The 13,476-nt window shown below is 36.1% G+C and overlaps 1 protein-coding gene across 1 annotated transcript in view; it reads left to right on the top strand.

Moving 5' to 3' along the window:
* PTPRQ (protein tyrosine phosphatase receptor type Q) overlaps window positions 1-13,476 on the top strand; it is a 141,780-nt gene that overhangs the window by 112,837 nt on the left and 15,467 nt on the right. The window contains exons 51-54 of the mRNA XM_040596994.1: window positions 962-1,061; window positions 1,860-1,988; window positions 3,226-3,270; window positions 10,556-10,637. Of these exons, the coding sequence (XP_040452928.1) occupies window positions 962-1,061; window positions 1,860-1,988; window positions 3,226-3,270; window positions 10,556-10,637 (356 nt within the window). The remainder of the gene's footprint in view (window positions 1-961; window positions 1,062-1,859; window positions 1,989-3,225; window positions 3,271-10,555; window positions 10,638-13,476) is intronic.

The following is a 13,476-nucleotide window of genomic DNA, read 5'->3' on the forward strand; positions in this document are numbered from 1 at the left end:
AGGAGCTAGGTTTTCTACAGTGGAAGCAAGTGGAGGTGAATGTCAGCATAGGTGGAAAATACCGGCAGTAGTAATCCCTTCGTTTTTGTATTTTCACTGTGTGCCTAAGAAAAAAAGAGGCTGAGACTTTTGAGATATGGACAGGATTACCAGGAAGGATGGGAAACTAAATAAGCTTCAGAAATTTAGTACCAAAGAGGTTCATAAAGAGGTCTAGAAACTACTGATTTACATGGTTTATCAGTCTCTGAATGAGCCTTCATTCTCACCTGTGTTGACTGATTAGAATACCAGCGCCTTTAGCTTTTTGTCATAGACACCTTTAAGATCACTTTTGACCTGCTGGTGGTTATTCCTAACAATATCACCAATTCCCACATAAATACAGAGCATGAGTTAATGGTCAGTGAGGTAGATTGATCCAGAAAGTTCAGATCCGATCACTGGGTGGGTTCCTTCAGCACCCTGAGGAGAGTATCTCCAAGAAGCCATCTTTTGTTTTGTGCCTGTGAGTGGTAGCTGCAAGCCTCATAGCTTTAGAGTTGCGGCTGTTCCTTCTCCGCTTCTGGAGCTTAATTACTCCTGGCTGCTAGAGCAGTGTGCCTGTTCTTGGATACACAGACTGAAGCAGGAGCTCAGCTCAGGCTGGTGTTAGGACTGTTGTTACTACAGTGTAGACCTACCTTAACCTGTTTAGCAGTAAAACTGAAAAGTGCCAGGGTCCGACTGCACATATTAGCATTATGTATTACATAGATCAGCAATACCTAGGAACCTTTACATAAATGGTTTCTGGTTTTGTTACATTTTTCTTTCCTGAGTAGCTCTTCAACTGACACAAAACGGATGCAGTTGTACAGAGGGAAAATTGTCTGTATCTCATTGTTCCCTGATTTTGCCCTGTCAGAAATCAAAATTGTAATAAATCTATGAAGTATTAGATTTCCACTTTCTGTTACAGGTGAAGGACAGTCAGGAAGATCTGTAGAAGTTATCCTTGCTGTTACTTTGTGTATACTTTCAGTTGTTATTTTGGTGGCTGCAGCGTATACTTTTGCCAGGTGAGATTTATGTATCCATGCCATACCATGTTTGCAAGAACTCAGAAATGTTTTACAGACGAGTTGAAACAGTCCTATAAATGGAACCAATCTGTCATTTCAAAATTAATTGCATTTTCTTTTTTGTTTTTCTTTTCTTCTATGTAGAAACTTAAGGAGGGACTCACAAAAGCTTTAGTCTAGTGAGGATAACCTCCATAGATGAAAGAGAAAAAACAACTTCTGCAGAGGGTAAATCAGAGCAGTAGCCTATCTTACCTTTTACAGCCACTTCTCTATTGACTTGAAGATACAGATCAGTGTCAGCTGGCTGCAGTTAGCATGATGGCTAACCCTTTTGACAGCTCAATATGAATTAAATACTCTAACTTCTGGTTTCTGTCTTACTAATACATTTATTAGTGAAATACATTGACATCTCACATGTGAAAGAGAAATTGACTTCTAATTCAAATTGTGAACAAAACGTCCATGTAAAGAAGTAGACTGGATACTGCATACATGATGTCTGCTCATTTATCAGAAGTTCTGTTCTTCCTCATCTGCATCATTAAGGCACTCCCAAAGAATTTGTGTAGGAAAACTAAGAATATATAGGCTAGACACCTTCCGTATGAATTTTAGGCAATGTAACTGTTGGACTTGACTAAATTACACTGTTGGAAGGAAGAGCAGAATAAAGGCCAAGGAAGGATTCCTGGCAACCATTTTTCAGTTTCAGCCTGTCTAATCAAAGTATTGGCATACGTGTTCTTAAATCTTTTGCCTGTTTATTTTTCACCATTATTTTCTGTTTAGAATTCGGCAAAAGCAAAAAGAGGGAGGCACATACTCCCCACGAGATGCTGAAATTATTGACACTAAGTTCAAACTGGATCAGTTGATCACAGTGGCAGACCTGGAACTGAAGGATGAGAGATTTACACGGTAAGCATACTCCTTAGGCAAAACAGTAGTCCAAAGGGGCTGTAGCCATGACCCCTTTCTGACCTTTGCTTGTTTGGAAGTGTTTGTGGTGTTCTTATTTACACAGGTCACTGAGATCCTCTTTCAAAGAATGACCTCCATCCTCAAGACACTTCTCACCAGCTTTTAGAAAATCACTTAATCTTCAGCTCTTTTTACAGCAAGATAAAGATCTAAGTGCAAATCACTGTTTAATTGTGTTAGAAAAAAAAAAAGGGCTACATATTTTTAAACATGCAGAATTTCTGGGGTTTTTTGATGGCCCTGTTTTGTGTAGACTACAAAACTACATAAGCATTTTGAAAAAGTCAAACTCCCAGAAGTCCTGGCTAGCTAATTCAAGAACAAATCTGTCATTGTTTAATTGACATTTAGAAAGTGTTTTTTTCACAAAGGGATTTGCATAACATCTGGGTTTCTGTGGAGCTCAGCACATTGGCTATCTTGACATCTGTTCCTTTAAGGTATATGCAGCAATTCCAGGCTATTCATATTTTCTGTCCAACAAAGAATCTTGTCAGCCATATTTATCAAAGGAAATCTGCTCTTTCAGACTCCCAGAAATACGAATATTATTCACTGAATAAATGTAATGATGATTCTAAATAATACATGACATCCAACTGAGTTAGAAATGTTTGGTGAACATTCTTTACCTGCCTGTATTTTCCCTGCTGTTTCACAGATGAAACACTGTGGTATGCAGTCTCCTTAAAGATGAGAAGCCTAAAAGTAGTCTTGCCCTAGCAGTCAGGCATCCTACTGTTGCAGACTAGGAGTAGCTGGAAGATGAAAGGTTGTAGCTGTTGACCTGTTTTGTTTGTGTGTAGATGTCTATGTGTGTGGTACAGAGTAAGCTGATTGCATGTACAAACCTGTTTAAAATAGTGCACACAAGAATGGCTGCTTGTAACAGATGAGAAAACATACTATAAATCATCTGGAAATCATCGACATAATGCGTGTGGTATGTTCTGTGTGGGGTATATGTCATTCAGATAGCGTTGTATAGTACCTGCTAATAACAGCAGAAAACATTCTGTAAAGAGAGAACCATTGCCAATGCACTGTGATAACTGTGACTCATATGAATGGTCTTGATGGATCTTCAAAATGGCCTTGTTTCCAAACTGTTAGCTGAATAAGAATGGTACTAATTTTGTTTACATACTAAAGTGTTAATGGATTTTACTTCCAGATACTCTTCATTTTTCTTTAGACGCAAGGAGATATTTGTCATCCAGTAAGTTTTTATATTATTGAAGCAACGTGGTGTGTTTTCCGTGCTGTTCTCTGTGTGCTATATTGAACGATATAGTCAATCAAAACGAAATGTCCGTCTTTGCAGCTATACTAATGGCAAACAGTGGTATTTGTCATTTTGAAATCATGTTTATTTTTAGTCTCTAATATTAAGGTATAACAGTTCCACAAGTATTTTGAAATAAATCAGGGCAATTTTTACATGGAAATTATAACACGTGACAATACGGCACTGCTCTATACAACCTATCCTTGAAGCAAATGTAGTGCGAATGTAACATAAGAAACATGCTGTTTCTTTGCTTTGGCAGTTAGAATGTATGTAGTTAGGAGACGTTCTCTTTTTTTCTCAGCTGCCTTTGGTACACACACTGCAGCTGTTTTGTACTATGCTACTACAATCTCAGCAACATATCCACGAGTCAAATCCTTTTTCAGCTTGCGGAGTACTGTTCTGCCACTTTTCTGTCTAAATTGTATGTAGTTTAGATTTGTACAGTCTCAAAACTCTATAGGGTGATTGCAAACTACAATATTTCATACCTATGTGCACTTCATTGTGTGATTTATGCACAGCAAGGCCTTTACTGAACAGTGCTTCAGCAGTTTTAGTTACATCACCCTTATTTTAATGAGTCAGTCTCACATTTCTGTTATCAATTTGTCATGTCCTTCCATCTGTATTTTTCTCTTTCCTCTTTCTCCGCTCCTTCAATGGCCAAAAGCAAACTCTCTTCTGCCATTCTTGTAAGGTACATGATGCAGCTGTTAAATTATGGACTATTATTTTTCAAACAGTAGTGGTACTAAAGCTACAGCAGGCTCCTTGCCCAGGTTCTTTGTTGGACATTACAAGAAGCTGTTGAAGTGCAGGCACCAACTGAGAGTTCCCTGGGACAGGATTCATACCATCATTTCAACTGGAAGTCAGTAAATGTACTATGGGACTCTACTAGATAACATACATACAGTAATGAGGGGAAGGATATCCTTTATCTGCTCAAAACTTTTTAGTTTATTATGGCTTTTTTTTAAGCTTTAAAGAATGTTTCAGTATGTGTAAGAGTCTTTTCTGATAATGCCAGTGACCAAAAGAGACATTTTAGGTGTCTCTAATGCTGTCTCTCATATAAATACATCCTTCCTGGTAATGAGTGATATCAAGAAGCTACTAGAAGCTTCTTGCACCAAGAAGCAGCATGCAGCAAGGCAGCTTAGTGCAAAACCTGATGTCTAAAATATATTCGCTGCCTGTTTTCAGACTTCCACAGTTGCACTGCAAAAGAACTTTTGTACCTGTTGCCTTTGGGGAATAGCTATGTAGAAGTCAATCAGTCCTAGTTCTTGTGTTGTCCTTATCATTCTCATGATTTGTGGTTTAAGCCGTGACATGTTAGCATGTTACATTATTGTATTACATGTTGATGACTGCAGTATAACCTTTACAAATTTATCCTGCTTTTGGAATGGGACTGTGCATCGCTGCATCTGTATAACCTACTGCTATATGTTGGCTACGTTTAGTCAGCTATCATCTCAGCTGTGTTTGCAAAGCTTGCTGTGTTGCAGAATGCTGGTTTCAGTTCATGTCATCTTGTAATTATATGAGGAAAACAAACATGGGCAGACTCCTTTTCCAGGATGACTTATTTGTATTTCTTGGACAGCAGTAAATCAGCTGAAATCTGGTCCAACTAATTATACTTTCTACCCTGAAAGGGTGACGGGGAGTTTGCGTGAAAATCTTAGGTGATAAAACAGCAGTATAGACTTTTTTCTGTATCTGCTAATAATCCCATTCAGTACGCATTTGAAGGAAATGCTTTGGAAACCAGATGCTTTGTCATTTCTCAGTCAGTATACTTTTTATTATGTTAGCTACTATAAATCAGTAAAGGCATGGACTTGCATCTGACACAGTTCATCCACAGAATCAAGATACTCTAACCTTCTCCATGAAATCCTTCTTGACTGTCTCTCATACATTGTCTCTTCAGACATTCTCTCATACTTAGTGGATTGTGGCCTATGATCTTGGGTCATATTCTCAGAAAATTTGGGCAGCTGGTATCACATGAGAAATAAAAGGAAGTGCAAAAAGGTTTTTCTGTTCTGTAAGAATATGACTAGAAATATTTTTTATCAGTCTTAGCAGATCAAAAATTCAACAGCTTGAGAAGTATTGAAGCAAAACTCAGCAATTGTTCAGTAAAGGTTAATCAAAAAATTTATTTCACACATTTTTGTAACTTTTTAAATATTAATTATTTTGAATTACAAGTAAATTTAAGTAGAAAAAACATCAAAATTAAAAGTGCCAAGCATCCAACTTTGCCAATTTTGAAATTTTTTTGGAGTCAACATTTTTTTCAACTCGGGAAATGCATGGCAAATCCCAGTTCCTAGTAGTATTTTTTCTTAACATGACCGTCGTCAGTAAAAAAACTACTTGCAAAGCTTCAGTGTCTGACAACTACTAATACTAGCTAGTATGTATACACCATCTCTCAGCAAGTCTTTGTTAGGCAATTAATTAATGTGATGTAGTTTCAGAGACGATGCAAGGCATTAAGTCCTACTAAGTTCAGTGGAAAATGAGACCTGCTTTATGAAGCCAAATGCTAGGTTTGAATGGTTGGGACATACATTGATCTCCATGACGGTGGAGGTGGTATGAGTCAGACAATAACAGAAAAAAACCAACCCTTATTTAAAACGTAGGTAGACCATCAGTCTGAACTGGATTAAACATTGGTTCATAAGGCACATTGAATATACTTACACTGGGGGCTCTCATTACTTACTTTTTATAACATGTCCATAGGGTTTGGAAAGTCACTTTTCAAAACAGACATTCATCTTCTGTGAATAAATTCTGTCACTAAATTTTCAGGGTACACCAGGTTTGGCAAGAGACAAGTAACTTCCCTGTTCCAGGTGCATTACCTAGGAGACAGCTGCTCTGGTACTCTACCTTGCAGTGGTTCCTGCAGAAAGGATAAAGCCATGTAGGTCCTTGTTTCTTAAAATCTTTCCAAGAGAAGTTGCACCTTGTGGTGGATGCTTTGAGGCTTTTGTTTCGTTCTATGCGAGACAGATTTTCAAACAAATTCACAGATTCAGAAGAAATATTCCTGAATTACAGACACTGTAACCCTTACAAATAACAGGCAATTAGAAATTTTTATGGAAAAGTATCATATTTAAAATTATTTTCTGATCTCGCCTTTCCTCTATATTGTGCATTCAGTAGGTGTCTGTATTTGAGGTAACACTTTGCACATACATTACTTTCTGTAGACCATCTGTTTCGTCTTTCTTTGAATGGGAGTAGGCATGGCTCCTGCCTTGCCTTTTTCTTCACAAGTTTCCCTTTTGTAATGAACTGTCAAAAACAGGCTTCCTGAGCTTAGTATCCCAGGAGTACAAAGTTTATGAATGTACATATCCTGGTACAATGGAAGAAATGACCATGTGTTCTCTTTCTTTAGGCCTTTAATATTTAAGAAGGGTTAAGCTCCATATTGCTTTCAATTAACTTGCTAAAAATTAGTTCCTCTGTTGGTCCTAGGAAGTGTCAATGGTGCTTATGAGTTAAGCCTTTTGCCTACATACTCATTTCTGTTGTTTTTTATGTGCACAAAGTTTTAATGCCCTGTGGATTTCAGATGATTGACCCAGGGAGAAAGCCGAGTCTGTGTGACAATACAGTCTTCAGTTACCACTGCCAACACAAATAAATGGCTTCTTTCTAGCTCTATCATGAGTAATCTGAGTGGGATTCAGATTTTTGATAGACTTCAAAAAAATCCCACACATGAAACAATACACTGTTTTAAAAGAAAATCAGATTTAAGGCAATAAAGCATTCTTTATCTTAGAGAATGTTTTTCTTTCCTAGTTTCAAAGTCAGACAAGTGGGAATCTGGAATTCTGCAGATGAAATAGGGAAATTTGCAGTTTCATGGTTTGATTCTAAATTGTGCTTATCAAGATGTAGTGATATATATATTCTTATGTTTTATAGAAAAAACTGGGAAATGTGGAGAACAAGATTACAGGTAGACAAGTATTTGTCCATTGATGAAACACTGTAAGATTATTATTACATATTCCAAGTCAAGAGACTTGGAAAAAACATTAGTTTTTGAAGCTTGAGGATGCTGAAACTATACATAGCTGTAAGTCTTTAGTGAGCATACAAAATTCATCCCTTCTGAAAATTCTTACACAACAAAGCCAGCGTCTTTGCCACAGTCTTCAAGGTAGACATTAATTCCCATATAAGCATTTAAATTAAACCATATTATTTTCCAAGCTGCCAAGCCACTACATTGTGCACTTGCTACCAACAGAAGTGTGAGAGTTCAGTAGTTCTAAAAATCAAGTTCTTCACTTAAATGCCCACAGGTAGGTTAAAGTGTCAATCTATAGGTGCCTTCTTTAAAAATGTTTACTGCTTGTGAAAGAGAATATATGATTATGCCTTTAAAAAATCACCTGTTATTAATATTAAAAATTAACTAGAAATCAACATACGTAACGCTGTTTTGTTCATTTCCTGAGCTATTTCAGTGCTTCCCTGCCTTGAGTGAAAGTAAAAAAAGGAAATATTGTTGAGTAAGGTGGTGTTAATGTTGCTGCTTGTCTCCTATGATGCTTTGCTGTTGGATCCATGTACCTTCAGCACTGAAGCACTAAATGGCATACCCAGGTTGCTTATGTACAGAATAGATGTAATTTTTATACCCTAATGACCAAATTGCATTTGCTTACTGCAAATTGGGTGCACTAAGCCCCTAAGTGATATCAATTCAAGAGGAATAAAGCCAACAGTATTCAAAAAAATTACTGGGATGTCAGTTGGGACATGACTTTTGTCTTGTTGTTCTATGGTGAAGATTAATGAATTCAAAGGAAAACCAAATGTAATTTCTTTGCAGAGACTGCTTATAATTTTCTCCTGAAAAAAAGTCCTAAAAAATGATTACTTTCTGCTCAAAGACAAATGTATTTGTGTGCAATACATTGGCACAGCTATTAAGAATATTTTTTCTTCAGAAAACTTTAGTTCTATAATGTTGCCATTATTACTAGAAGGTAGTTTCATCTGCCATCTAATGCAAACAACATAAGTAATATAATAAACACTAACTAGGCGTCTAAGCATTCTGAATAGAGTTGCATGCTTTGTCATCTTACCGCCTTCTTCTTTCATTCTAAAGCTCTCCTTCAGTTGTCCTAGTAAGAACTTTGAGTTTGAGCTGCCTTCTGTGAATTCTTACACTTCTTTTCACTCCAGTGAGACTGACCCAAGGCTTTCATAGCCAGTTTGCTTTGTTTGAAGAGAACTGTCATAACAAACTATGAACCACAAAGGCATCTTTAGTAGCTTTGAAATTAACTTCTCTGATGCTCAATAATAAATGATTAAACAGTTGTAATAATCTCATTTTATGATCTAATTTAAAATTTGAATATTTAAGAATAACTTCATAACCCAAAATATTCTTAAAGCAACTTGTTGTCTTTTCTACTAAATTTATGGCAACAGTAGACATTTGTATTTGTATTATAGAATAGTTTTTGTAATATTTGTATGTGAGAATGTATGATTTTTGGAGAGACGGACACATAAAAGCTATACTTAGAGGTTTTTTGAAGGGGCAAATTATCTTTTAAACTGTATTACTTCAAACTTTTTGGCTTAGTCTTTTAGACAAGCTTTGTCAGTCTGAGTGCCCAAAGTTGGGCTTCTAAATCCATAATGCTGAGACATTCTTGAAATGGGTTCAGAGATGGTGATAATAATGACCAAGTTCCAAGGCCTTCTGAAAGTCCCCTGAGTATAGATGCTCATGTAATATCTTCATGAAACCCGCTGTGGGACCAAATTAAAGATCTAATATGTAGCACAGTTTTTAAAATCATCATGCACCAGAAAGAGCAGTGAATGTGTAAAACTGAGCATGAAAACAGGCACTCATTTTTTAAATCTTTTCCAAACATAGCTGTTTGGTTTCTGTAGAGGCACACCAATAGCATGATTCATCTGCAACTTATTTGAGGTATCTGCTTCAAATGAGATGAAATCACACCTATTTCTCTTCATTGATTATAAAAGTAATCTAGTGTGACTACTCAGAAATAGGTGTCTGTATTCAGTCAGTATTCAGTATTTATGCTCTGAAATGGCCCTTAGAAGGACAATATTGAGTACATACTGTAAAATTAAGCCTGTCAATGTATATGAAATGGTGTGCTGGAAGTATGGATTTCCCTGCACCATATGAGCCCAGACCACTGTAAAAGGATCTGAAAAGAATGATAGAAACTGTAACTACCATGTCCGTATCTGCCAATACCTGCAACAAAAACTAAGAAAGACAATCACCCAAGATATCTGACATATAATAGTGTTTGAATCCATAAGAGAAATAAATCTAGTTCTTTAGTTACTTCAGTACTTAATCTAAATCTATCAAAATGTACAATATTGGCTAACTCTCAGCTTGCTACATTTAACAAAAATCTCTGTTGCAGGTTACTTAGTTACAGAAAATCCATCAAGTAAGTTGATTAAAGCTTGTATATTGTGGTCATAAGTGAGTCCTAATGTGTGGTTCCCTCCTCTATGTTTATTAGAAGAAAACTCCAAGCTGCGTATAAATCATAAAAGCATGACTAATTGCATGGTAACTGGAGAAATGCTTTCTCTCTCTCTAGGGTGAAGCCTGCATGTCTGTGTTTTAGCTTGGGAAGTAATACAGGGATATTTAAACTCCTCAGGGTTTAAAAACCATGTCATTATGAGAATGAGGTCACTGCAATATTTTATATGTCTAAAACCTTGCAATGTATAAAATGTTTTCTGTGTGACAAAGAAGTATTATGTACTTTAGAATGCAATGATAACTTTACAAATTTCCATTAATGTCAAAACCTCATCTTGGAATGCTGTTACCTATAAAAACAATCCCACTTTTACAGTACTGTTAACATATTACCAACATTAAAAATTTGATGAGGGGAACAACAAGGGGAGAAAATGCTTCTATTTTAAGGGACTAAAACCAAATCAAATAAGCATGCTGTAAGCGATTAATAATTTTCTGCCTATAAGTAGCAATTTCCAATTTTCTGCCGATAAGTATCAGTTTCTACTGAACTGAAAAACATTATTAATAAACTGTAGTTAAATAAGAATAAAAAGAATGACAAATAATTTCACTATAGTCTTCTAATTTTTCTGTCACTACTTTCAGGCCAATAAGCAAGAAATCCTTCTTACAACATGTTGAAGAGCTTTGCACAAACAACAACCTAAAGTTTCAGGAAGAATTTTCGGTATGTTGCTAGCAGTTGTCACAACATCGCAAGACCTTCAGTCGTTTCATGTGTCACATTTCATGTCCATTTTAAGCAGGCAAGGCCGTGAAGGACTCTGGCCTTGATAATCAATACCCAATTACCACGTTGATTGTTTAGAAAGTAATATTACACTGATTTGGATTCTGCAGTCTACACTGCAACCTGATCAGAATTATTCACCTAACTGTCAGCAAAAGATGATTTTCTTTAGATTCCAGTCTTTGCAAGAACACCATAATATTTGTGCTTCTACGTATGTAGTGATGCACAAGTAGTTTACCTGAGAACAGTTTATTCAGAAATAGTTTTCTAACATATATACAGATATATTTAATTGCTTTAAATAAGTATGTTTTCCTGAAAGATGATGACCCCAAAAACACAGCTATTCTGTGTATAACAAAAACACATTTATTCTGTGAAATGCTAAGGCCCCAGTCATACTGTTACAGAACTCAGAAATATTTTTCTTTCATAGGCTTCAGTGCAGAAGGTAAAAAGTTTGGGCATGGTACTTTGCTTTTTGTTCCTCTACAAATAATAGGTCATACTTCTCATGCTCTTGAGAATAGCTTCCATGTGAATGTCTTCCATCTCCTTATGTGAGTGGATGAACACAGCAAGCCTGTCTGTCTTTCTGAAAAGAGACCAGCTTTCAAAATATACATTGCATATAATATAATGCATATATATTTTCAAATTTAAATCTCAAATTTTTGTCAATTTTCATTAGGTAATATTTTTATGGCTATCATGGGTTTTTTTCTCAGCAATATCTTTCTTTTTGTTATTTCAGCATCATTATCATAATTTGTAACACATACAGTCATTTGCCCTCACAAAAATAATTTGTCATTCTCCAGTGACGGTATTGTTTTGGATTTGTAGATTTACCACAAATTGCTTACCAGTTGGATTAACAAAAATGAAGACTCAACAATTGGCTTTTCTTCTGCTAGATTATAAAATTTCAGTCTCTGAGGGAAAACTAAAAAAAGTGTGAAAAGATTAATGGTATTTCCTACAGCTTTTTTGTTATGCTCCTTAGGTAAAATTGGTCTGGATGTAATAATAAAAAGCACCATAAAATTCTCTGAGCAATAAAGTAAGAACCTTTTTTTCCAAGAGCAGAAGTGTTATTTCACTTGAACAAGAGTGATTATAGTTATATTGTGCATGACTGAACAGATGAAAAGTTTTACTAGCAATAACATTTTCACATATTAACGTTTATCACTGGAAAGTTTCTAGTATTACTTTCTTTAGGTGTTACCCACATTGGACAAGTCTTACAGCATTGGCTAAGTGTTAAAACTTAAACTATCGTGCTTTATCAAATGAAAATCTTGGCAATCCATTTCAAGTTAAGAGAATACAAGTAGCTGAGGCCTCTTCCAACTAAATTATTTAGTCCATTTACAATCAAAAGCTTTTTATTTGTAATTTGGGATTCCATTTTTTATTTTTTTTCTCTGAGCTTCAACTCCCATGTTTCAGAGTGTAGTGATATCTTACCTTCCCATATGACTTGTCCAAGGGCAGGAAGAATTGCAGGGTAGGTCCAGTCCCTGATGGAGAATATGTCTATAGCATCTGTAGCACCTGTCTTATCAGATGAATAATGGGATTGACAATGTGCTTGAAATTACATCAGAAATGAAAATGCACAGAAATAGGCAATGCACACAACAAGCAAGCAGACCTAGTGACCAGCATTGTTCCCATCCACATTCATCATTTTAGTTTCACATAGATGACTCGGGGCTCCTACAACGTGTGTAGGAGAGATGAGCTCAAGATATAAACCCGTGGGCCATTATATATGAAGTACATAACTAAAAGCATGGTGCTGAGCTTGCTTGGGCTCTCTGGCTGTCTCTGTACTAGTAAATTCAAGCATACCAGGAAAAGGACATGAGGAACATGATAATTTACACTCATAAACTGCTAGTATATTCCCTGCCTTGAATTTGGACTGTTTCTGCTAGCAGTCTTCCTGGACAATTCCAAGATATGTTTTGGTAGGTAAAGTAGTTTAAAGAAACAATAACTGATGTTGGGTAGTTATGATGGTAACTGGTGGTGGGCTCCATGTAGCTGATATTCAAACTTCCAGCTTTCCAGATGATATCTCTCAGCATCTTTGGGAAACCAAGTTTTCCTAGTTTTCCTAGTAACTGGAAAATTACTGAAACAGAAATATTTCTATAAGTGGTTTATGATAAGTTCCGTTCATGAATAAAAAAGTGAAATACCTCCAAATATCATCACTGTACCATAAAAGTACTACAGCAAACAAAGTGCAAATTATTTCAAAGTTTTGTAAGTCTGCAAAGAGATATGGTTTCTGTCACAAACTGTTGTTGAATTTGGGAATCCAAATAGTCTTTCTCCAATTCTGAAAATAATCATTTAGACTGAAATCCATACTGATGCAGATAATTGGTACAAGGCTTTTGAGCACTCATTCAGATATGGAAGCATCATTACAAAAATAACATAATCTTCTTTTCTGTTTCCTCTCTATTACGAAGTACTGTACAACAGTGCTACTTCTGTACTAGTCAGCTGGTAAGTTAAGACGCAGAGGAGTGAGGCAAATGAGGCAAATTAAAGTTCACATGACATGCACATGATATATGGTCCCATGGCCCACAAGACTTGCAAAATGCCATAGGCATTTCATGTATGTTCTTCCTTCATGCAAAATTCAATGGCAGAAGTTTTGTGGGAGACTTTCAGCTTTCTGAATGAAAGGAATTTTAACTTCTCAACCCTTAGCTGTCTTTTACTGTTCTTACGAAATCCTGAGAGG

Source organism: Falco naumanni, chromosome 5, assembly GCF_017639655.2.
Source record: "Falco naumanni isolate bFalNau1 chromosome 5, bFalNau1.pat, whole genome shotgun sequence".
Lineage (NCBI taxonomy): Eukaryota > Metazoa > Chordata > Aves > Falconiformes > Falconidae > Falco > Falco naumanni.